This window comes from Phymastichus coffea, unplaced genomic scaffold, assembly GCF_024137745.1.
Source record: "Phymastichus coffea isolate CEN01 unplaced genomic scaffold, Cenicafe_Pcof_1.1 PCOF00050, whole genome shotgun sequence".
Lineage (NCBI taxonomy): Eukaryota > Metazoa > Arthropoda > Insecta > Hymenoptera > Eulophidae > Phymastichus > Phymastichus coffea.
In genome coordinates, this window is record NW_026706861.1 from 794,781 (window position 1) to 819,192 (window position 24,412).

A 24,412-nucleotide genomic window follows, 5' to 3' on the forward strand; every position below is an offset into this window, starting at 1 on the left:
TATGATTACGAAGTATGAATTTTTGCCTTGCTTGCAGTGTGAGCATTGGCAGAAAAAAATAAAATATACCTTGGTCAAAAGTTAATTATTATCGTTGCATATCGAAGATTTCATTCTGCATTGAATATAAATTACAATAATATTGTAACTTGCGTTCAATATTACAATGATAGAACTGGTTTTTGCAAAAAAAGTACCACGACCGTTTCAATGACTGAGTCTGCACATAATTAATTTATCGTCCACGATTCCTGGAACAGGTCAATGGTCAGTGCAACTCCCACTCTCATTCGTATGGTTCACTGCATGGAAATAACGGCAGTGGAAGCAGTCAGTTGGAATTCACTCCTTTGTCCAAAAGTATCGCGACATTTACGCGGCTTCTCGAATTCTCTGCGTTAGCACCTGCATTTACTGGCGATACCTGTAAGTAGATACCCAATGTAAATAAATCTAACTCGAGCAATTGAAACTGTAGATATGATATTGATGCTCAAGACTGATCTTAAATGATCTATAATTTGTCATTGCTGAACATTTTTGTTACTTTAAAAACTTTCACAATGAGCTCCATGAATAACATTTGACACTTAATATTTTGTGAATTGCAATATCATTATTATCTTTGTCAATTTACTCTAAAAGCAATTGTATTTATATTTAAAAATGTTTCATAACAGCTTTTAAATAAATCTTTACCATAATCTAAATGGTAATCCGAATACATTGATTATTTTCATAGTTATTAATCACTATGAGCATCCTTCTTTAAACAAGAAATATATCAGTCTATATAAAGCAAATTTTTTTTCTATAATGTTAAACGAGTTTGATTAACAAAACGTGGTTAATCAGCACTTTTAGGCAGAAAATAGCGTTCAAAAATATTGATAGAAATATCATTTTTCAAAGCACCAACAATTAAATCGAATGACGCTGTCCTGTGTTTGCTCACAATTGGTTATTCCGTTTGTTCTTTTACTGAATTGCACGTTACCCATTTGGTAATTACATATTAGTCATTCTTAAATACTATTAAATCATTTCAGGAAAACAAACTGCACAAAAACAATGACTAATAATGAAATGTTGGGAAAATATACTCATTATTCCATAGCAATGAATTGCGTCAATATTTTATCAACTTGTAAAATTCATGCATTGTAATTTTTCCAATATATACAATTTAAGAACTAATTTTGGAAGAAAAAACATTAGTTAAATAAAACTTATATTCACAAACTTCTGAATTAAAATCTCACAAGACAACAATTCAATTCCGTACCTTACGAGAATTGTAGTAAATTACTAATGATTGTTTATTACTATTTCAGTGAATACTTTAAATAAACAAATTTTACGTTTAATCGAAAGTTCAACATCGTATTACTTACAATATGTACAGGATATTTTTTATTTTATTTAGTGAGTATATTTATATAGGCCTACTATCATATAAACATTTGGTGTTACCATAAAAACTTTTTATTTTTCAAGGCATTTTGCAGAGCTTCTCAAGTACAGCTGATGCGCTCATCGCTAGCAATACAAAATCAATCAATATGGATGAATGTCCATCATTTATCGTATCCATCGGCACGGAGAACAATCACATCTGCGGTGGAGCTCTCATATCGCAAAGACACGTCCTCACATCCGAACTCTGCGTACAAAATCAAAGAGCGAAAAATTTGAAAGTATCAATCGGTCCCACAGATTTGCTCTCCGATAGCAATTACGAGTACGTAAACGTTGAGTCAGTCATGCGTTTCGACGACTGGATCAAACGTCATCATTCGACATTTTACCCTAACAACGACATTGCTATTTTAACGGTAATAAATAGTTAGGTTCTAGTATAGTTTTCATATGGAGTTTTTCATTAACAATGTTATAATTAGTTGAAGCAAGCAGTGACTGACGTGAAGCCAGGATTGATTAACGATACATCTCTAAACATTAATTTCTACGGTAAAAACGTAGTGACAGTAGGTTGGGAGCAGGACGACGATAAAAATCTTTTGAGATGCTTACAAACAAGTGTTTTAAAAGTGTTGACGCCGGATCAGTGTAATGAAAATCTTTATAGACTGACGGGGAGTCGATTTAAGATCAATGAAAAATACTTCTGCACTATCGGAGCCTCTCAATTGCTCGGCAAGGTAAATTAATGTAATTTCATGTCACGTGAACACCTGATTATTATTCTATTGCGTTTGTCATTAGGAAAATGAAGGCAGTCCGATATTATACAATAATTTAATTATCGGAGTGAACCATGGAAAATTCATAGATATCATTGGAGATCGACACGTTGAGCAGGACTTACATATAGGTTTAGAATATTACCAAAGATTTATCCAGGACATTTTGAGCAATGCTTAATTTTCTACAAGTTTTACAGCTTGTTTTATAAGTGTTATGAAAAGTCATTGAAAAACTATGTTACTCTTTTGAAACTCATATGTCAACTATACAAGCAAATACAATATCATTAGATTGTAAAATGTTAATAAAATTGATATAATTTTTAACTGATTCCATAATTTTTCTGTCCCTTCAGACTTCAGCATTGGAAAATAATATGTATATTTAAGCAACAATTTTTATTGACTTTTGCCATGTAATACAGAATTAGAAAAATATAAATATAAATATATGTAGCGAAACTATTGTAAATATATTATTGATATTCAATGTCACTGAAATATTCCATTCACAAAGCCAGTAATTTACTTAGGCGATAGCGTCTTCAAACAAACAAATTTCTAACCCCGTAGTGCTACTTTACCCCGTTTTAATGGGCGATTAACTAAGCTTCTGTAAGTAGCTAATTAATAAGACATAATCGCCTAGTAATATAGTCATAGGCTACAGAAACAGTTCAAATATATATTCTGCCGAAAGTAAATCAGTTCTAGCAGTGGCTTCTATGGTTTTTTTCTTTTTGGCATTGTAATTTGATTTTTGTATTCCGTCGACGAACTTCCTTAGTTTCACTCTCAACTGACTTTTGACTTTCCGATACTAATTTCAAGTAAGCAAATTTCGTTATTGTATTTCAATATTCATTGAAAATTGAAAAGTGATAACTTCTGAGAAATAGCTTTTTACAAATAACTAATACATCTTAATGTTGAAAAAAAAACGATTGGCGACCTATTTGAAGCTTTACTGATTTTTTGATTCGACTTTCTCAAAGTCGTCGAAGCATCCTAACATGTCATCCGAGCAATTAAACGATTCCCATGCTGATCAGGAACAAGTAAATTCATCCGAGGAATTAGAGAACGTAATCTATGATAGTGACTGCACTGACTCTTCCGATTTGGAGAACCAACGTAATAACGAATTGCTCAATCGCTTACGCGCCGCAGTGAAAAGCCACGATGTGTCGCTGGTGCTTGAAATTTTGCAAGAGAAGCCAAATTTACAAACAAACAAAGGCGGCTACATACTGTGGGATGCCATATTGGAAGATAACATGGAGATAGCTTCAATACTAATCCGCTCGGGAGCCAATGTGAACGTAAAAAAACCAAACGACACCTTCGAGTCAAGTTTATTATACGAACTTGGATCCAGCAAAAATCTAAAACATCACGAAGTTGCACTGTTGACGATGGAATATGGGGGAGAGGCCACTGTATTCGAGATGGAATACATATTTTGTCGCGCCATCGACACTGGATCTCTAAGCATCGTCGAAGCTTTACTCAAAAAAGGCACCGAAGTTAGAAATTCCGTTATACACCAGATGGTCAGAAGCCCACATATTGTGCAACTGGTTGGTTTGATTATTGATCAAGATACGATTCCTGTTGAGACGAAGTATGTGCGGGCGGTTAATACTTTCTATCAGCTCTACCTTCTCCCTGGTGATGAACATCAAATTTTACCAGCTATCGATGCTATGTGTTCGCGACTGGATGTTGATGTGATCAACACGTATGGCGATGTGCTGATTTGCGCTATTCGCTGCAGAAAAAGTAAAACGGTAAGTTTTATGAAGATTCAACCCGTGATTTACAATTCCTTTCAATATTTTCTTGTTTTTCAATAGTACCTGCTACGTTTGATCATTTCTCATTTAATTCTTATGAATTTAATTAATTAATTACATTGTTTGTGTATTTAAAGGTACAGGTATTGATCGAATATGGAATCAATGTGAATAAATCATCAAGGGATGGAGTTTTACCGCTGTACTTGTCAGCCAGTACGAATCAACCCGAAGTTGTTAAGTTGCTTATCTTTGCTGGTGCCAAAATTAACGCTCACTGTGGAAGCGAGTCGAGATCTCAAATTTCACATTATGGTCAGTGTGCCTTGCATGCCGCCTGCAGAGGAGTGCCAAAACTAAAAGTCTTAAACATTCTGCTATACCATGAAGCTGATGTGAAAGTTCTCGATCTACTTCATCGAACGCCGTTCTCTTACGCGAAATTTTTGAAATCTCTAACCGATATTCATCGAATGATGATCAAACGTTTTGCGATTTTGGAGAGCAAGGGTGTCGATATTCATCCATCCGATAAGAAAATTATCGAGGAAAACCCCCTAATGAAAAAGTTCTGCGACGAGTGCATGAGCGAACTGACTTCGATGAAATCTATCAATATTTCAGAGTGTACGACGTTATTTTCCATTCTGATTCAGAATGTAGAGAAACTATCGTTTTTCATGCGAAGTCGACGGTTTCGAGACAAATGTGGCGAAAATCAGCTGGAAAAGTTATTTCCACATTATGTCGAAGATGTGAAGCTTAAATTGAAGAATGCCGAGAAACGAAAAAACGCCATGGCCGTCAGAGAAGGCCAACTGCGCGAGATCTTCAACTACGTACTGCCATACCCGGTTTTAGAAAATATTCTTTTTCATTGCTATCAAAACACAGTCAATTTTAAATGAAATAATGTAACTTTCTGCGTGCACATTGTGATTCGTATATTAATATCACTGAAATATTGTATACGTCAAATCATACAAACAACGCTAAGTAAATAACCACTTTATTAACTTTATTAACTTATACTGACTGTCGATTAATAAGTTTTTATTGTATTTTGACATAAGCTAACGAATGCTGAAAAAAGATTGCTATATGAAATTGCTAAAATGAAATTTATTTGTTATCTGTAGTCTTCAATATGATTTTGATATAATTTGTAGCGTAATGCTTGAAATTGGCACTAGGTTAAATGTTATCAATATCAGATAAGTCAAGCTGTCTCCTATAGCTAAAACTATGGAGCTGTTACTATTAGTAGTAACTTGCTTAACTTGCCAAATATTTGTGTATTCATAAAAAAATACATTTGCATTTCCACAACTCTTGAATTGATAGAATTTTAAAATAAAATTCATATTTCAAAACTTTTAAACTATCAAGATTCCAATTTTTGTCCTAAAGACGTTCACAAGTCATAACAATTGAAGTTCGTGAATTAGGGTTTTACTTTACAAAAATAATCGAGTCTTTAAAAATACTACAAGCAATTACTTTCATGATCCATTTATGTTGCTTTATCGTGTCGATACATTGCTAATTATTTTACAAGCTCGTATGGGGTATTCTTTGATAATAAGGCTCATATTTTATGTAAGAATACAATACAATAATTTTACTGTACTAATGATTTATTCTAGTGAGATTTTTATTAGAAACTAGCTGAAATTCATTTCATAGTTGTAATGTAAGTGCATATTAATACTTACAGGTAAAAAACACACCACACAGCAACTAAGTAATTAATTTCGTAAATATATTACGAAACAACAAGAAATGTTATAAATATCATTTAAACCAATAACGTACAAATAGTATATAGTACACTAACATCAGACTATAGTATATTTTCATATACTAATTTCAAACTACACATTTATACAATAACAAATACGACAATCGTACTCATAAAACAATAACTAAAAATTGATTTTTACAGAGACATCAAACTTCAAAATTATTAAAAAATAAAAAGATTGGAATAAAACAAAAAAGTACGTCATTCGAATGGAAAGTTCAAAAGTTTCTTCCCCCAATCACGTAGTAATACGTTTATGAAATGGTCGCTAAGTCAGCCCTGGTATTTTGCACTTTCGCGTGAAGAGACATGTAATAATGGTATCGGCAACGCTCCAATTGTTCTTTGCAAGAGAACCATGCTATATTTTCAATTACGAGATTAGGAAATATTCCAATAAAAGTATTTTGAATACGGTTCAGTTCTGCTAAAAATACTTTGTATCTGTTCTTAGCAATTTCAAAAGAATCTAAGAGCATGTAGGCATATTTCGGAAATAAAGTTTTTCGCCTTCGTGAACTTCGTTTAAAATTACTAGAGAAAACAGGATTTCCCATCAATCGCAGAAGGCTGTATATACTTTTACTGAATAGAGCAAAATAGGAAATGTTATTGAAAATGTATTCAGTTTTCATTTGTATTAACTCTAAGGTGCACTTTTGGAAATAACGTTGCAAAAACCTTGAACTATTAATCTTGTCCATATCGCTATCGCTGACTTGTCCTCCTTTGGCAATTATCAAAGCGAAATGTTTCATAAACAGATATTGAATCTTCTGGGTATTGTCTCTGGTATAGTGGAATGGCGTGAAACCTCCGTAGTCCAAAATATTTATGTCGACACCAAGATTCAGAAGCAAGTGCGCACTCTTTATCGACCTATGAATACACGCCCCGTGAAGTGGAGTCCAACCGAACCCGTTGTCATTAGCAGCGCGAAGGTTGGCACCTTTTTGAATCAGCCACCTACAAACACGCGAGCAGTCGACAGCACTAGTAGCTCGGAAGAGCGGAGTGATACCAAAGCTGTCGGGTTGCTCTGCATTTGCGCCGTAATCCAGTAACAGCTTCACCTGCGAACCGAAATGTTAAACGCGTATATACAAACGTATCTTTCGAATAAATAATATTTGAAAAGTATCACGAGGACGTATAGGACACACATTACCTCCCGTTTTCAATAGACTCTAGTGGAAAATGTAGAGTGGACAGGCACCTTACCATGTGTTTCCTATTCCATGCTAGCGCCGCCATTAAAAGTGAACTCGGTCTTCTTCCAGCGTCTTCACTGTAAAATGGTTCGATGGAGTTAACGTTCACACCTAAATCTAATATCTTCTTGATTATCTTGTGTGCACCAGGGTAATTACTAGAGATAAGACCATCAATAGCCATGAATCCTCTTTTGTTCCGTGCCTTCTCGTCCAGCTCTGGTAAAGCGACCAACATTGGTAATATGTGCGGCTTTATTCTCGAAGCTGAGAAAATGTCATTCAACCTCACGTAATCAGTCGTTAATTCCGCACCGTACTGTAAAAGGATTTCTACCACTTCAGTTGGACAATGATAAAGCATGATCGCATCGCTGAGCGCGCTGCGACCTTGACTGTCTCGAACATTGGCGGCGGCACCTTTCTTCAACACTAACTTAACGAGTTTTATCTTCTTCTTATTGTCGACCTTGTCGAAGTTTCTCACGATTTCGTGAAGAAGAGTGCGATTACTGTTGACTCTGCACACGTTCGTGTCAACTCCTGAAGATACCAACATGCTAGTGATTTCGATTTGGCCATTGTCTACAGATGTCCATAACAATTCAACTCCCTCGGGTGTATTGAGATTGATCTTCTGACTGTTGAGAACCAGCCGTACAAGAAGTTTCTTTCCTACTGTCACGCCAAGAATCAGCAAACGCATCAATATACTCGTTGGTAAATCTGGCATTTTCGCGACTCTGTGGGCGAGACGCAACAAGCTAGGGTCATGACTTTCTTTATTATCCAGTGCATACTCCAAGTCTCGCAGGGCAGCCAATTTCTGAGCCTGGACGCCGAAGCTAACGTCCGCTTTTTTATCTTTTAGTCTTGACTTGCTGTTAGCCTTCTTACCAGACACAGATTTATTAGTTTTCATTTTTCATCCGCATCCACACCCTTTAACGATACCAAATAATTTTTTTTATCTATTTGAGTAAATTATAATCCAGAGAGAAGATTACTTTTCTTATTAAATAATTATCACATAATCACATAACATTTATAGCCTCGTTTTTATTTGCAGTATATTGCATTGGCTCACGAATGACACGAAAAATATGAAACTAACCGACTAATTCTGCTTTTAAAATACGTACAGCTGCGATCAATGGAGAACTACAGCGTCCTTACTGACGAGTATTAGCGCTTACCCCGAATTGAGTAGATAATTCGACGTAATGATTATATGCTAGTCGTAAACCCTGTCTAATACAACTGCTGCTTGATCCTATTACTTCTCTTTCTCGAGTAGAGTCTTCTTCTTAATTCCCTCAAACTAATGTGCCAACTTAATTTCCTCAAACTAATTTGCGACTACAAACCTGTTTATTAAAACAAAAAGAAAGAATGCTTGTTCTCCGATATCTAAATGTAATTTGACAATTTTACTCGAACGTTTTGGTCGATGTTCAAAATTCATGCGCGCAGGAAAAATATTCCAATAAAAAATAATAATTTGTCAACAATAAGAGAAGACTTATTTTAAGGTGATTATTAAAACATCGAAGGCAATGGTGATCAGCAACGTTGCTGCACTTGCCTTTAAAATTACTTCGTCGTGCACCGATAAAATTAGTAACGCACGACAAACAATTGTAAAGGAGGGATCACCGAAAATTCTAATATTTCATCAACGTTTTTAGAAATTTGGGAGGTCCTGATTATCGATTATCGAAGTGTTGATACTGGAATAATAGAGACGTGATATTTTCATTCACATAAAATAATTATGCCGCAATATTCAATAACGTTTGGTAAGGAGCTTCTCCAAGAGTTGCGCTTTCATAATCCTTTTCCAGTACATAAATAATAGTCGAATCCATAATTATATCAATCAGTAATGTAAGCGGCAACGATAAGCCTACGATATTTATGTAAGACGTTATCATTGTCCACGAGGAAATCGGATCATCTTCACTTTTTTGTCAGCGTAAGAAGAGCATTATAATATTTGTCAAAAACAAAACCACAGCCAGTATTATCCAACTCAACTGAACGATCTGAAACACATACAACAGTAAAGTAAAATGATCTAAATGAATTTCTTAAATGTTAGATGAAAAAAATACTCACTTTTGAATGCTATAATTGGTGACTATCCCAACCCTAATTAAACGAAACTAACTTTTTTTTCTAGTCGAAAACAATTTCGACCGTTTCCATTTTTGCTGAATCTGTAACCACAGGAATAGTTGAGAGCCGAAGCTGCAAGCAATGTCGAATTTGAATTACAATATTGCATATACAAATTACAAATAGCGGTGGCAAGACAGCTATTGCATTGAGGCATACAGCATCCAGGTGGTATTACCAATAGTCCCGTGATAAAAGATCTTGATAGGGTGTTATTCTATGGATGCAGAAATACGCGGCGGTTATTGAGGATGTCTTGAATGCTTCGAAATAAAAAGTATAATGTAACAGTTTTCTCCAAGAATCATGTAGAATAATACATTTGTAAAGTCGAGACGTTTCAATATTGTTATTGTAAAAATAAAAGTATAAAATTGACTTGAATAAGAATAATCTAAAAGTTATCATGTGGCGATAGAACAGATAAAATCTTAAATGAATCATTATTATTTAATAGAAAATATTTTAAACACTATTTAAGAGAGAATATTTTCAATGTATCCCTCCTTCGGGTATATATCAAGAACTCACTTATAGGGAATCTACGCAGCCGCATATGGGTTATGCACTGCGCGGATGCTGTATACTGAAAAAAATTATGAGGGGCTCATGGATCTTTGTAAAATAAATGTACTATTAGTTCTAATGCTACGCGGATGGATCGTTTGTAATACGTTGATTTACAAAAGATACATTTTTTTATTTGATAATGCATGTAAAGTTAACTATATATATTGAATTATTGTCAATGACACAAGCGAAATAGAACATTTTTAAGCTTGGAAATTCATGAAATCGCTTTACCGTCCAAACATTTTTGTTTATTTATTTTGAGATTATACGTGATATGATTTCTCAATCAAATATAAGAAATTTATGCTATTTATAACGCTTTGAAAAAATTACATTTAATATTTATAACGAAACAATCATTGATCGGGCTTCCTTTGAAATTTAAGTGAGTGACTAGCAAAACGGTTTTGGACTATAACTGTTGCATCAATATCTTCAATAATTTCACCATGGTTTACATCATAACAGACAACTATTTGTAAGATTAATTATTGATTGAATTAATTGATTGAATTAATCAATTTAAATGTAATAAACAACATAAGACGAACGTCTATATAATATCACAACTCTTGAATGTTTCGGTAGAAAATCATTCAAATGTACGTGAAGCTATTGAAGGACTACTGACAAAGTTGAAGTTTGATCAGGATTATCATGTAGAGATTTTTTATACGAATAACTATTATTAGTAATTATAATTTGATTTATAATATCACTATATCATTAGTAATTTTTCGGTACAATTTCATAGCACTATGCTATATGCTATTCCTAAAGTAAAGTACTCTCAAACTTTCGAAATTTTAATCAAATATCTTCACAAGCGGCAGGTTTTTGCCTCAATAAGGAACTTTATATACCAGTACAAAACCAATTCATCATTAATTATAAAATAATCTAAAACAGTGAAATCAAAATTCTGGAAAACAGATTTATCGAATATATATGTTCATGCTAAAACAACTCTGTCCAATTATGCTACCGACTATTTGTACCTACGTTAGTGGATACATAGGAAAATTTAATTGTAAAAAAACGTAGTATATTGAATTATTTTTTTCAATCAATAATTTTCAATTTTGAAAATATTTTTATAGCAAATATGAAAGAAAAACACGACTATTTTTAGATCATATTTAAATATATTTAAATACTCGTATTTGTATGTACAAATTTCGCAAGCTAACATGTTGCTTACTTTTATTAAATCTCATTGAAGATTTGAGATTTTACACCGAAAATAAGAGATATTAAGTTCAATGTATAAAAATATATACAAAGCTAATTTACTTAATATTATCTTCGAGTTCAACAGCTTTTCCCGATTTTTATGAATACATGATTATTTAATATTGTTTTCACCTGTGAGGCTCCTTTTCACAATATTTTAAGTGACTATGCCAACTTTGAGGATTATTCACTTTATTACCGCATTTGGGACATGCTGAAAAATAATCATTAATTTAATATTCAAAAATAAATTTGTATTGAATATTTTGATAAATAAATGGAAACTAAAATATCATAAATCAATCGTTACCAATATATAAAACAATAATGATAAAGAATTTATGTATAATAATTTTATTTACAGATGACTTACAGAAAAAATTGAAATTTTGAAAGTTAAAAATCGTTTACTTACGAATCAACTTAGTTTCACTAGTAATCAATACATCATTTTTGTAATGTTTATCTATCACATGATCTGACAAACACGATGGATCTCGTGTCATATAAGAGCATAAGCTACAACGCAAAACAGTATCTGGTATACAGCTGAATAAATGCCTCCTGAAGGTTTCTTGCGTTTTTAACTTTCCACTGCATTTTGGACATTCTAACATATCAATACACTTTTATTTCTAAACATTCATTAAACTAATTTTAACTGTATAAAAAGAGGAAATATGAAACGTACCATATGACTCTAAAATGCTCCAACAGTGTACTCGTAAAACGTGATTCTTCAAACACAAACCATATCTAGTTTTAAATGAACACATGTTACAATCCAAAAATGGCTTTTTTGGGCAATAGAAATTATGAAACATTATAGTTTCATGGTCTTTCAATTTTTGGCCACATTTATCACACACTGAAATACAAAATAAATACAAAATAATATATGGGTTTATATAGAAAATTCAGACAAACATAAGATACAAGCTCATTACTTGCTGTGGGCTCATCATCTGGTGAATCAACACTATCTTCAAGTTCCAATGTTGAGGGATGTATTAAGTCTACATGCTTTTTTAATGTTTTAGGGCGCTTAGTTTTATAAGGACAATAATCACATTGCAAAAAATCCTTATCACAATATATTAAATGACGAGTCACAACTTGTTTGTTTTTGTATTTTTTACCACATTTTGGACATTCTAAAAATAATGAAAAATATAATTATCAATATAATTATTGATTTTAATTTTGAATCTAATAAAAATAATTAATTAATAGAATACATATAAATAAGCTTACCTATTCTATTTTTACATAACGATCCATTTTGTTCATGTTTATGCTGAATATGATTCATAAGATCGGCTTGTATGTAAGTTTTATATTTACATAGAGTACATTCATATTCTTTACAGTTAATAGCATGAATGCATAAAGCCTCTTTATTTTGAAATATTTCGTAACAAATTCGACACACTGAAAAACAATTATCAACATAACATGTTAATCTCAGATTGATCAATAAGAAAATTAATAACATCAAATCTATCATTACTTTGTTCAGTGGATGATGAAGTTGGAATATCAAGTTGACACGATGCAATTCGAATGTCTAAATTATTTTTCAGAAAAACAACTTTTGTTTTGTGATTCTGATAAATATGTTTCTTGAGTTGAGATTTTCTAAAAGTATGAAAAATACAATGATTGCAATTATATATTTGACAGTGGATTGTATGTGCACTTAAAGCTTTTTGATGTTTGAATGTTTTATTGCAAAAACTACACACTGTAAAAAAATAATAATTATCAATCAATAATAAGTAATGTATGGGTAAAAAAAAATTATAATAAATGATAACAATACCTTTTTTAGTCATAGAATGATCACTTACTGGAGACAAAGGAACAGTTTCTGTTTCTGGTACATCTATGTTAGGTGAGAAATCTTTTTCCACTTTTGGTTGTACATGTTTTGCTAAGATGTGGGTTCTTAAATTCCATTTATTAAAAGTTTTATAACCACAATGGTGACACTCACAACGAGGCTTTTTACCACACATCCATTTATGTGTAGAGAAACTGTGTCTGTTCTTTAATACTTTATTACATTTAGGACAGGCTGAAAAAATAAATAGTTTTATGTGGATGAATTAATAAATCTTGTAGTTAAAAAAGGTAATAGAATTTTCATCAAAAAGTTGATATGTAACTTACTTTTGGTCTGTTCCTCAGGCTTTAGATGTACAGTGTTGAAATGTCGTTTCAGTTCATTGGTTTTAAATGTCTCAAAGTCACAATGCATACAGCGTAATCTCTCACATTTGAACATATGCAGATATAAATGATTTTTGGTCTTGTACTTTTTGTGACAATTAGGACAATCTGACAAATGCATAATATTTAATGTTGGTGATTTAAATATAAATATAATAATATAATGCATATAATAATATAATGCTCATACCTAAATTCGGTGAAAAAATTTCCTTTACCTCAGTGATGGTAAGAATTGGCTTAAACTTTTTCTGCAAATCTGCTATAAGATTTTAAATAAAATCTTCAACCAAATTTAATTAAGATAACTAACTGTATGTTAATTAACAAATTTGTATTTATTTACCTCGATAAGATTGCCAATGTTTTTTGAAATATGAGTCTTCAAAAGTTCTGAATTTACATGGTGGACTTCCTATAATTTTACACTGTGCTGAATGCTCTTTTAAATTTTGAAGATTTTGGAACATTTTATGACAGATTTTGCACTCTGAAATATTAATTATTATACTCTTTATATACAAAATTCACTAATTAATTAAATTATATGGATACAATGTAATATTACGATGTATTATCTTTTTTCTTTTTATCTTTGGTATAGAAGGTTGCTGTAAAATAATTATTGGGATATCCTCTAAAGGGAATGTATCAGAGTTATCTGCTGTAATGTCAGCTACAGCACCATTTGTATCTACAATAAATAAAATTAATATTACTCACAGATTTACAAGAAAAGCACAATTATAAACGTATTTGAATTAAGTATAAATATTTGAATTAATTATAAGTGTTTGAGTTAGCACACACAAAAATACAACTACAACCCATCACATCAAAGTGCATAATGAAATCGATTTACCACCATCATTATGATCCTGGTCCAAATTCTCATCTTTCAAAAACTGATTTTTATGCTTATTTTCTTGAGTAGTGTCATGAACTGCAAAAATAATCACATAATTAAACATAAAATAGATAAAATAATTACTTCGTCAAAGTATTTACTAGAAGCTGCATTATCTTTCTCCTCTTGAGAAGGTATACCATCAATCTTAACGAATTCAAAAGAATTCGCATTATTTACAGCAGCTGCCATATTTACGCCTTTGTTCTTTGAATCATTAGCATATTTCCTTCGCAACTAAATACATTTATAACTAACCAAGAATATGATTCAAACATATACGTAATTTGCGTAATTAGTGAAAAAAACTATATAAATAGAGAAAATACGTTAAATTCATGTAGGTTATGTTATGCACACGGAGTAGTATAGTAGTAATATAATTCTGAATGTGAAGCCGACCGCTCAGCGGCTCAGCTGTCCATGCGGAAATTGTTTTCACGCGCAGCTTTTTAATTAAAAGTACGCCTTTAACCGGGCCCATTTTTGGACAGTTTTGATGAAGAAATACATTGTATTATTGGAAATCCTCGCTACAAATACTCTAAACAATAAAAATCAATATACATTTTTATGTAATTTTTGACTAATAGAACGGTAGGTTGTTTGTAAAAAAATATTACTTATTATTGCGGCAAAATAAAAATACAAATCAATAAGTGACACAAGTAACAGCTGTATTATACATTATAATAACAAACTGAATTGTCATAAATTAATAATATTCCGTATAAATCACAACGAACTAACTTTTCCAAAATTCAATAAAGCAGCTTGAACAACGATTGCTCATATTGTTTAAGAGGTTATATAAGAATGAGAAGAAATAACATAATAACCGACTGCAAATAAATTAGTAAACATGTAGTTGACTAAAATGATACTCGAAAAGGTACCAAATGTCAAGATATTGCGCCCAACTAAAAATGACAGAAATATTCATACGTGCTGTTATCAACATAAATATCATTAATTCTTACGGATAAACTTTGCTTCAACTACTGGTTTTGACACAATTCGATAGAAAATATACAACATAGCATTCTTGCGCGAACGCGTACGATATGCACGGAAAAAATATCTTCCTTTAAGAAGCAATGGAAAGCAAATACCCAAAGAACATTACCATAACGCTGATATTTTTAACATTTTTATTTGTATAACTTTCTATAATACATCATTTATATTTGTTAGTAATAAAAAATTTTAATTTTTTTCATTTGTTCTTCAGATTTACAACAGATATTGTGTATATCTTTTTAGTTGTTGTTTCAATCGGCATTTGTATAATAATTACGTAAGCAATACACGTGATAATACTGATTAAAATCAAATAATTTATCACACGTAAGCAAATATGCAGCACTTGTTATTTCAAAGCCATAAAATATGTGGATAAATAGCATAAAGAACATAAGAAAATGCAGTAGATTTTATACATAACAAAATTAATAGTGAGTTATCTTATTATCAATTGTGTACATAAATATAAAAGTTCCTCTAAATTAACCTCCATAATTCATTATATTTATTAAAATTATATTTCAATTTCAAAAATAGTGCAATATGTTATAATATATTCATACATTTTTCGAATGAAAATTATAATAAATAAAACAAATGGCGTACGTAAAATTTTTTTGCTTATCTGTCGAAGCGATACTTAAATTGAAATTACCATTTCATTTATCGGGACTATATTTAAATAAATAAAGTTTTACGTTTAAACAAAACGTGTCAAATGTATGAAGGGTCTGCATTTTTGGGTGAAACATAATTTTACGTCATGCCGATAACAAATTATATTTCAATAAAATTATATGTTATATCGTGTTTATGATATTTAATGCGCTTCGCGCGTTCATCTCTTTCGTATTCATTTTACTGCATGAATATAGATCAAAACTTTCATTGGCGAAATTGAAAATTTAATAATTAAATATTAATTAAATGTTCCCATGATTAGCTATGAGATATAACTAATAATATTATTCATTGGTAAGTAAATATGCAGTTATACTGATATACTCATGTTTTAGATTTTATCGTCCAAAATTGTGTTGAAAAATTTCAATGTAGACGTTAAAGAAATTTGTCTTCTCGAGAATAACAAAAGGAGATACGTAATGGATGAATCATATCAATTAATTAATATATAATCCATTATTCACACTTTCATTTCGCGTGACAATATCGTCTAATGGACACAAATGTCGATAATATTTGAAAGAAGATTTAAATCACCACAACTTCTCAAATGAAAGAAAAATTATTCAGAATTATAATTTTTTGGATAATAAATATTTTATTTGTTTTATTTATAGCGATCAACCTCATAAATAGCTAAAGAAAATCAAATATAATATAAGAATTATAAGTTTCCAGGTCAAACTGGTGAATGACATGTTTTGAAACCTAATACTCTCGATTTAAAACCACACAGTACATTGTTTATGATAACATTCGTATTGTAAATAAAAACAAAAAATCAGCTGACTTGCATTAAACCTACCTGACTGACCAACATAACACAAACGTTTCACTCAACAGATGTCAGCACAAGTGTTTGCAGAAAGCCGGCAGCGGCACATTCATCGTTTCAAGCGTCAAGCGAGGTAATACTTTCTTTCTGTCTCTCTCTCTCTCTCTCTCTCTCTCTTTCTCTCTCCTGCAGAGTGCGCGTGCTGTCGCGGCGCAAAGTAACAGCAGCAGGCACTGGCAGGCAGGCAGCCGTAGCCGCAGCCAACCTGCCAACCATCCAGCGAGTAAAGTTTCGGTCAGTCGTCTGTGAGAAGCCGTCGTACGTTGAGGCCGGTTGTTTGCTCTCTTTTCTTTCTCTTGCCCATATCGTGCGATAAGAAAAAATAAAAACCCGCATCGTAGTACAGAGAGAGAAAGAAAAGAGAGAGAGAGCTGAAACTGGTGAATCGTCTCGGTGACGCGTGCGCGCACGCGACATGACGACAACGAGGAGGTGCGTGTATCGAGGAGTTGTAGTGTATTAACTCCGCCTGGGATTATATTAGTGCGAGAGAGATATTACAGCGTCGAAGAGAACCGCAGCAAAAGGAGACGACACGCGCTGGCTGCTGCTGTTGCTCTCTCACTCCTTTGGGCGTGTGAGAGTCTTCAAGCGCTTGGTATGCGCGAGCATTGCCTTTTTTTTTCTGCTCTCCGCTGCTGCTGCCGAAGTTGTTCCTGCTGTAACCTACCCACGACTCTGCTACTGATCAGGACGAAAGTGAGGATCATTTGTAATGTGCTATTCTGACGCGTGAGTGTGGCTATGTGCGTTCTGTTTTGTGTATCTTTCTGCTCTCTCGCGAGGATAACAAGCTGCTGTTGTGCCAGTTGTTAATATGATCGAGTAAACAAATTTCGAAATTGTTTGTTGCGAAATGTCAACAATATGATTAACATATATTTACTCTCCGTGAATCAATCGCAACATACACACACGGCGAAAGAGAGAGAGCGAGAGTAATCGTGCGTATATGTGATTATTCACTGATTCAATTCATTGACCGCTGCTGCTGTTGTACGGCACGTAGGATCTCCACTCGTCACCGTACAATAGCCTTATCTTTTGCCTGGCGAGAGTGGCGAACGCGAGCGAGGAGTCAATGCTCGCGCTCCAGCAGCCGAGCGAGAAATGCAGATTTTTATATTTATCCGTAGGCAGGAGAGCAGAGCCCCACAGCAGCAGTGCGCTTTGCTCGTGAGTGCAGTTCATGGTCGATAATTACGCGCGCGCATCGCAATTTTCTTTCTTCGCACAATACTCACGCGTAGCTATGTGTATACTTTTACCGAGACAGAAAGAGATAGAGAGAGAAATGTATTTTTTTTTGCTGCACGCACATGGAAAACCATAAAGTATCAACGCTTAAAGGGTCGTACACGCTGCTAATCAAATTCTACGGGAACTGGGACGATGAACTTGCTAGCTGCCATTTTACGCGAGAAGCACGTTTTTACGTAATAAGCGCGTATAATAATAGTTTTATTTTCACGATGGTGTCAGTTGTCATTTCCACGATAATTTTTTTTTCCTTTTCTGGGATAACTGCGACGAGTGAAATTGCTAAGTAGGCACATATACGATCGATTAGACAAGTTATAGAACACCAACGCGCTCTGTTCGATTGTTATACGAGCTTTCGAATAATCACGCGGGTTTTATGTTCATACGACGGTGTATCAATTTCTTCGTACGCGCGATGATAATCGAACGAGGCTCACGGATAATCGGCTAATCAAGCGAGTGAGTTATTTTTAATGTTGCCAATCTACCGCGCAATTTGTTTACGTTCTTTGGCTGGCAGACGATGCGTTTGCTAATTATCTTAACAGTGACGAATAAAACGTTCGACTCGATCAATGCCGCAAGCGATGGATTTGAAGAGCTTGGCTTTGACGTAAAGCCCCCGTCGCGAAAGGAAATCGCCGGCTTTTCCCTTATCGGCAAGTGTAAAATCAAACGTGCAGGTGGTGGGCACGCGCGGCAACACGTGCATGCCATCGTCGCGATCGCGCAAAAAGCCAGCAATGCGCGTGAATACGTCGACGAGATTCCAGCCGAAAGAAAAAAAAAAGCAAACGATTGGCAAATGACGGGTCGGAGCGCTCGACGAACCGTTGCGACTTCGCGCCGCGAGATTGACGGAAGCGACGTCTCATTCGATTCTTTATTACGGGCACAGAAATTAAGCGTGATTGCGAAGAGTACACAAGCCTCGCTGGAATTGCTAGCTTGGCGTCCGATAATTTTCATCGCGCGGCGGCGCTTTTCAATTTTCTCACCGAGCTGTGTCGCTCGCGGAAAGTGGGCCTTTTCCGTGACAATTCGTAGCTCGCCGCCTCAAAAGCAGTGTCTCGATTTGCGAAATTCGATTCTCGTCCGGCAACCAGACTCGCGCTCAGCTATCGCGTCGTCAACTTCCTATCCATTTCAATTTTCGTCGTTTCTGCAGCGAAAGGAAAAACATCCTGTGACACGCGAAACCTCGACGACTCTCGTACACACACACACTTACGAAAGGAAAGTGGCCGTACGCCGCCATTGGGAAAATAAGCGATACGTCACTCATTAATAATCAGCTGCTTGGTGCGGAGGCGAGCGACGACCACGACGACATTCAGTTGCCCACGCCACATCCGTACAATGTAACACGCGCTCCTTTCTCAAGCGCGACAGCTGTTTTAGGATTTGCGCAAAGACCATTCGACTTATATGGATTCATTCGCGTGGCGCGCGCGTGTGCGTTTCGCAAATTTCGCCGCCGTTTGAAATTCCAATGCTGGAATAAACAGGAATTACTTGTGTCTTGGATTTATCGCTAATCCGCTTTGATAAGGGCGGCAAGCTGGAAAGATAAACGTAACTTTCGAAGGAAAGAAAACATCTGTTTTTATGCGAACCCATATACGAGTGAAAACTGTCGTTCGTTAAAAGAGAAGGGGGCGGTTTAAAATCCAAACAAGCGTAAGTCGTATCATTATGTCTCTGTGTTTATTAGCGACAGGTGAGTAGCGAGAGAGAGAAAACGAGGTTTTCAGCGCTCCATCGGTTCTTCAATTGCTCGTTTTTTTTTTTGGTTTTTTTTACGCTCCGTTACGGTCTGATAATGTTATACACGCTTTATTACGGTAGTGGTTTTTTCTCGACTGAATTTTTTGGTTTTTAACACGGAAGCGAGTGCTGCTTCGTCCGCGTGCGATTAACTCGATTGCAGGTAAAAGTCTCAATTGGATCCGATTGGTTTTCTCAAGAGATTGTTTCTTGTTGAAATGCTGTTGCAGCCGTGCTTCAAAATAATGGTACATTCATATCTTTCACGCTGAACGATTCTACAATTATTCATCCGAGTTAAGTGAATGTGAACGTTAAAGAAAAAGTCCAATTTAAACAAAACTTCAACTAACGGTAGTTCTGCGCAAGATAAATACGAAAATAAACATCCAATAATCGCTTGGGCATTTGTATTCTCAGTCACGCTGTTGTCTACGGCTGGCGATCAGCAAATATATATCTGCCACTAGCTCGCGTAGTGAGAGGAAGAAAAGATAAAAGTCGTACGGCGGCGAAGTATATCGCCACTGCGCTCTCGAAAAATCTCACGTACGGATCGCGAAACGAATGAACGTTCGTTCACTGCTCTGACAAATAGGCACGTGAGCATTTCCTTTTTTCTTTCTCGTTAATTTTCCATCGATTCTCGCGCGTTTACGGACTCATTGTCGCTCGTATCGCGTCTGTTTTTGTCTTATGGTTCATCGAAGCGAGGCTCTTTTGTTCGAATCCCAGATTAAAGTGCAAGCAGCGTGCGAAATCATACCGATCGCTAAAGTGAATTAGAGCGTCCTTACGTTTCCGCACGTGCGCTGCGCGACTGACTGGCGAAAACCAAGCGTCGACAGGAAAAAAACCAACAAAAAGAAGGTCGCGCGGCCCGGAAGATTTTGGAATGCAAATAAAATTTTATTCGACCTGCGAAGCCGTCGTTCGCATAAAACGCACAATGAAATTATATACTCGTGGCGTCGAATGCTAACAACCGCAAGATGTATTTTTCCTTTGTTTTCCGAGAAGAGGAGCCGAGGGCTGTATCGTCGGGGGTGCGTAGACGAGATTGAGTTTTCCATAAAATCTAAATTTCCTCGGCAAAGCGGATCGGAATCCGCTCCCGTAGAAGGACGAGAAAGGCTACTGCACACAGACCACATGCACGTGACTGGGTGAGAGGTGGGGATAGTGTACACGCGGTGCTCGTGTATCAGCTAATTGCAAGGAGTGCTGCTGCTGCCGCTGCTGCTGGTGTACACCGCGCAAAGGCTTTTCCCTCGCAGCGGCAACTGGGTTTACAACTGATTTAAGGTGCTTTCGAGGAAACCCGCGTCACCATTTTTATTCGCGTAAGCGGGATTTTTGAATCGCGATGCTTTTCAAGCGTGACGCGACGAGTAGTTGTGGTTTTTTTCTTTCTTTTTTTTTTTTTTTTTCAAGGAATTGTGGATTGAATTGTTATTGCTCATTTCACTGAAAGACAAGAGTTTCTGTGAAACAGTTACAAATCATGAATAGACGGGCTTTGAAATTGGAATGCCATTTTTTTAACGCGATTCACTGGAAAAGCTGGAAAAATATTGGATATAACGTTAAAAAAAAGAGACCGTCATAACTAGCAGGATGATGATCCTATTCCGCGACATCAAAAAATGAGAATTCTAACTTGCAAAAAATGCATCTTTGCAGTGTATCATTGGGCGAGCGAAAGAAACATTAGAATAATTAGAAACTCGAGAGAACTAAAGAAGGAAAAAAGAGCGCAATTCCCAATCGTCAAAGGAAAAGGACGTGTGTGCGCGCATGGGAACGTGCAACCATTACGAAACGGTAATAATCTCGGTGGAAAAGAGAAAAAATAAGACTCGCTCGCGCTATATGTCTTATCACTCGCGCGCACCAGGCTATCGGCGTGCTCGCCCAAGGATGTCCGCGCTTTTCTCCTCGTTTCTTAATCACGCGTGCCGTTGAATAATCGACCGACGAGACGACGCGTCGCTCCCGAAAATGAGGGGACCTGTTGTGCCGCGCGCGTCGAACAATCAAGGGAGGCGCGGGTTCGAGAAACTTGCGCATTATAAACCGCACGAAGAGTATAATCGAGCATTGACAGGCAGCTCGACACTCGAATAGGAAGAGAGAAAAGAAGCCAGTCGATTTTTCATTAGGCTACTGCCGTGTTTATATATATCGACGCGGCCTTTGTCCTCGAAATTAGACGACGCGCTGTTGATTCTGTTTTGTTCTTTTCCTTCCGGACACGTTGTAGCTGAGCTCTCTTTTCTTTTCATTTATTATTTCTTATTTTAGCAGCACGTAAGTTACTTGAAGCGAGATCATTCGATTTTTTTTTCAGCTGCGAATATGGGAACGCGTGCAATTGTCAAGTACGCGAGGGGAATGTTTTCCATTTAGTTTACAGGCGACATTGGTTTCTGTACGAAAAACGCACGCGTTTTTAATTATTTTTAATAACGCTTCGATATCTCGATAGATGATCAATTGTACTAATTCGCATTCATTCGTTTCTCTGTCTCAGGTAAGTTGCAAACGATAGAACTCAAGCTCGACAGACTAATTTGTAAGTCTCGTTTGCTTAAACAAGTTCTGCTTATGCACGACGTCCTGCACTTCCATCGAAAACGCACGCGTGATCGTAAAAGAAAAAAGCAAATTTGCAAATCTAATGCGCGAGGAACGAAGGGAAGAATAGGAGTCGCGGCACGTCCCATTAAACAGCGAGCGAGAGCGATTGTTCAAGACAATGAGCAAATCTTTTCGATGACAACACGATCAGAATGCCCCATTGTCGCGCGCGCGCGCTCGCGCAGCCTAAGTGACTCATTGGACCTTCTTTCAGCGTGCGCCGTCGTCAAAAACGCCACTCGAGCGCCTCGGAATCGCGCAGAGTCACGCTCGCGATGTTCCTGAGTGAGTTGTTGTTACTCGCGCTTCGACAGCTTGCATCGATGCTTTTTATTCAACTCGAGAGAAACCCACCGTGCGCGCGTGAACGATTGTCCGGTCGATCGATTCGGCGTGAATTCGCAAGCCAAGATAATGGACGCCAAGACAGAGAGAGAGAGAGAGAGAGAGAGAGAGAGAGAGAGAGAGAGAGAGAGAGAGAGAGAGAGAGAGAGAGAGAGAGAGAGAGAGAGAGAGAGAGAGGGAGAGGCAACGCCCTATGCGCCACCCGCTGACACGCTTATGCAGTTGCTCCTCCGCGCGAGGAGCCAAAGCGCAGGTGAATTCTCGCAGAAGGCCCGTCCTCGCTTCGATATCGGCCCTGAATCGAACGAACAAACGCACGTGTTATCCCCAACCACGACATTACGTATCCTACGCAAGTGGCTGTTTCTCTATATGGAACGTCATTGTCGTTGTATTGCCTCGTGGGATTACAATGACTATACGCGCGTGGAGAGAGAAACGTACAGCTCGATGATGAATATTAGAGCGGTCGAAAATCTTGGACGTTCCAAGGTCTCGCTGCCTCTACTTTTCCCTTTGTTGTTTCTCTTGTTCATCGTGAAGTTTTTGACGGCGGATCGATATCGCGCTTGAATATTTTTCCGACCAACGATTCCACGTAACAGCCAGCAATGATCCTCACCAGGTCGCAATTACGGATAAACATGAACGTCGGCGTTTCTGCAGTTTCAAGGAAAAGCATTGAAAGCGAACTGCAGAAAATGAGCGTCGAGACGACCCACATCTCGTTTACCTTTTTCTTCTTTATTTTGCTTTCTTTTTCGCGACCAATGAATATTGCAGCGAGCTCGCGAGGCAAGAGTACCTAACCGATGCTCTTCTTGTTTTCCTCGCGGTCCGAAAAGATTCGCGGCTCACGCACTTAGGCGCGCACGCGCTCACCGTGTTGTTCTTTCTCTCGGCGCGCGTTTATACCACGTTCCTCTCGCGCACATTATACGACAGCGGCTGTCGTTGCAGCGCTGCGCGCTTGCATTTCCGCGCAACTGCACGGCGGCTGCGTTGCTCGCGCGCGAGCTGCCGGCGTCGATGAGCGCGCGTCTAGCCAGCTTCAGATTTCAGCCCGGCGAAGCTTCCGGAGCAGACAAAAGGCCGTCGAATGTCGGCGACCCTTCCAATCGCAATACAAAACCGCCCGTAGAGTGAAAGCGGCGTGCTGCGCGATCGATCATCATCTTTTTACGTAAGCCCATCTTGCCTCCGCATATGCCCCTCTAATGAGAGGAATCTCCAGTGTATCTTTTGCTTGGCAGCCGAGAGGTGCTGTTTTGTTTAAATTGGCGATTAGGTAAGACAACCGCAAAATATCATGCGGATGCTGCTGGAGGATTGTTTTGCACTGATGATGATTCGTCTTCTGCGAAATGTATTCGGGGTTTGATTGATTGCGGATGAAATTTCGACTATTTTTAATGGTTCAATCTGACATTTGGTTTTCGTTACAACTTAAATTTATTTACGATCGTTACTTTCACAATGAAACGATACGATTCGTATACGCAACCGAGCATCATTATTTGTAGCGTATATTTATTTTTTAACATCGTAGCATGATTCTCCATTCATTCACCTTCCAAGGACCTACGGATAATCAGAGAAGCAATAATTTCAACACTTCATAAAGCAAACACTCAGTAACTGAAACAAGCAATATCCAATTCGCGAAAAAAAAGAGAAATGTCAACTCGACTGACAGTAGCCTTCTCTTTAAAAA

The 24,412-nt window shown here is 36.3% G+C and overlaps 5 protein-coding genes across 11 annotated transcripts in view; 3 read left to right on the top strand and 2 right to left on the bottom strand.

The window, feature by feature from the left end:
* The first annotated feature begins 316 nt into the window (after positions 1–316).
* On the top strand, positions 317–2,476 carry LOC131665367 (mite allergen Der f 6-like). Its single transcript, XM_058937223.1, has 5 exons — positions 317–426; positions 1,335–1,425; positions 1,498–1,835; positions 1,902–2,162; positions 2,227–2,476. The coding sequence occupies exons 2-5, from the start codon at positions 1,398–1,400 to the stop codon at positions 2,383–2,385; spliced, it is 786 nt and encodes a 261-aa protein (XP_058793206.1). The 5' UTR covers positions 317–426; positions 1,335–1,397; the 3' UTR covers positions 2,386–2,476.
* A 407-nt stretch (positions 2,477–2,883) lies between these two features.
* LOC131665339 (protein TANC1-like) lies at positions 2,884–5,340 on the top strand. Of its 3 annotated transcripts, none has more exons than XM_058937179.1 (3): positions 2,884–3,037; positions 3,203–3,997; positions 4,141–5,340. In XM_058937179.1, exons 2-3 carry the CDS (start codon positions 3,221–3,223, stop codon positions 4,909–4,911), a joined length of 1,548 nt encoding a protein of 515 aa, XP_058793162.1. In that variant the 5' UTR covers positions 2,884–3,037; positions 3,203–3,220; the 3' UTR covers positions 4,912–5,340. The 3 variants fall into 3 exon arrangements, with proteins under 3 accessions (XP_058793162.1, XP_058793163.1, XP_058793161.1); XM_058937180.1 differs by having other exon boundaries at positions 3,260–3,997; positions 4,141–5,338; XM_058937178.1 differs by having other exon boundaries at positions 2,884–3,997.
* A 179-nt stretch (positions 5,341–5,519) lies between these two features.
* LOC131665337 (serine/threonine-protein phosphatase 6 regulatory ankyrin repeat subunit B-like) lies at positions 5,520–8,291 on the bottom strand. Of its 4 annotated transcripts, none has more exons than XM_058937174.1 (3): positions 8,161–8,291; positions 7,029–7,960; positions 5,520–6,880 (listed from the first exon to the last, which is right to left on the bottom strand). In XM_058937174.1, exons 2-3 carry the CDS (start codon positions 7,938–7,940, stop codon positions 6,062–6,064), a joined length of 1,731 nt encoding a protein of 576 aa, XP_058793157.1. In that variant the 5' UTR covers positions 7,941–7,960; positions 8,161–8,291; the 3' UTR covers positions 5,520–6,061. The 4 variants fall into 4 exon arrangements, with proteins under 4 accessions (XP_058793157.1, XP_058793155.1, XP_058793159.1 ...); XM_058937172.1 differs by having other exon boundaries at positions 8,133–8,259; XM_058937176.1 differs by having other exon boundaries at positions 8,215–8,238.
* Positions 8,292–10,949: 2,658 nt separating this feature from the next.
* On the bottom strand, positions 10,950–14,444 carry LOC131665336 (zinc finger protein 729-like). 2 transcript variants are annotated; one of them, XM_058937171.1, is made up of 13 exons: positions 14,243–14,444; positions 14,097–14,177; positions 13,803–13,928; positions 13,581–13,724; positions 13,425–13,493; positions 13,175–13,342; positions 12,825–13,079; positions 12,513–12,746; positions 12,257–12,433; positions 11,950–12,156; positions 11,694–11,870; positions 11,418–11,612; positions 10,950–11,216 (listed from the first exon to the last, which is right to left on the bottom strand). In XM_058937171.1, the coding sequence occupies exons 1-13, from the start codon at positions 14,331–14,333 to the stop codon at positions 11,131–11,133; spliced, it is 2,010 nt and encodes a 669-aa protein (XP_058793154.1). In that variant the 5' UTR covers positions 14,334–14,444; the 3' UTR covers positions 10,950–11,130. The 2 variants fall into 2 exon arrangements, with proteins under 2 accessions (XP_058793154.1, XP_058793153.1); XM_058937170.1 differs by having other exon boundaries at positions 13,425–13,496.
* Positions 14,445–16,876: 2,432 nt separating this feature from the next.
* The window catches only part of LOC131665335 (F-actin-monooxygenase Mical), a 45,523-nt gene continuing 37,987 nt past the window's right edge, over positions 16,877–24,412 (top strand). Inside the window, exon 1 of the mRNA XM_058937169.1 lies at positions 16,877–17,382. The gene's annotated coding sequence lies outside the window, so the exon portion shown is untranslated. The remainder of the gene's footprint in view (positions 17,383–24,412) is intronic.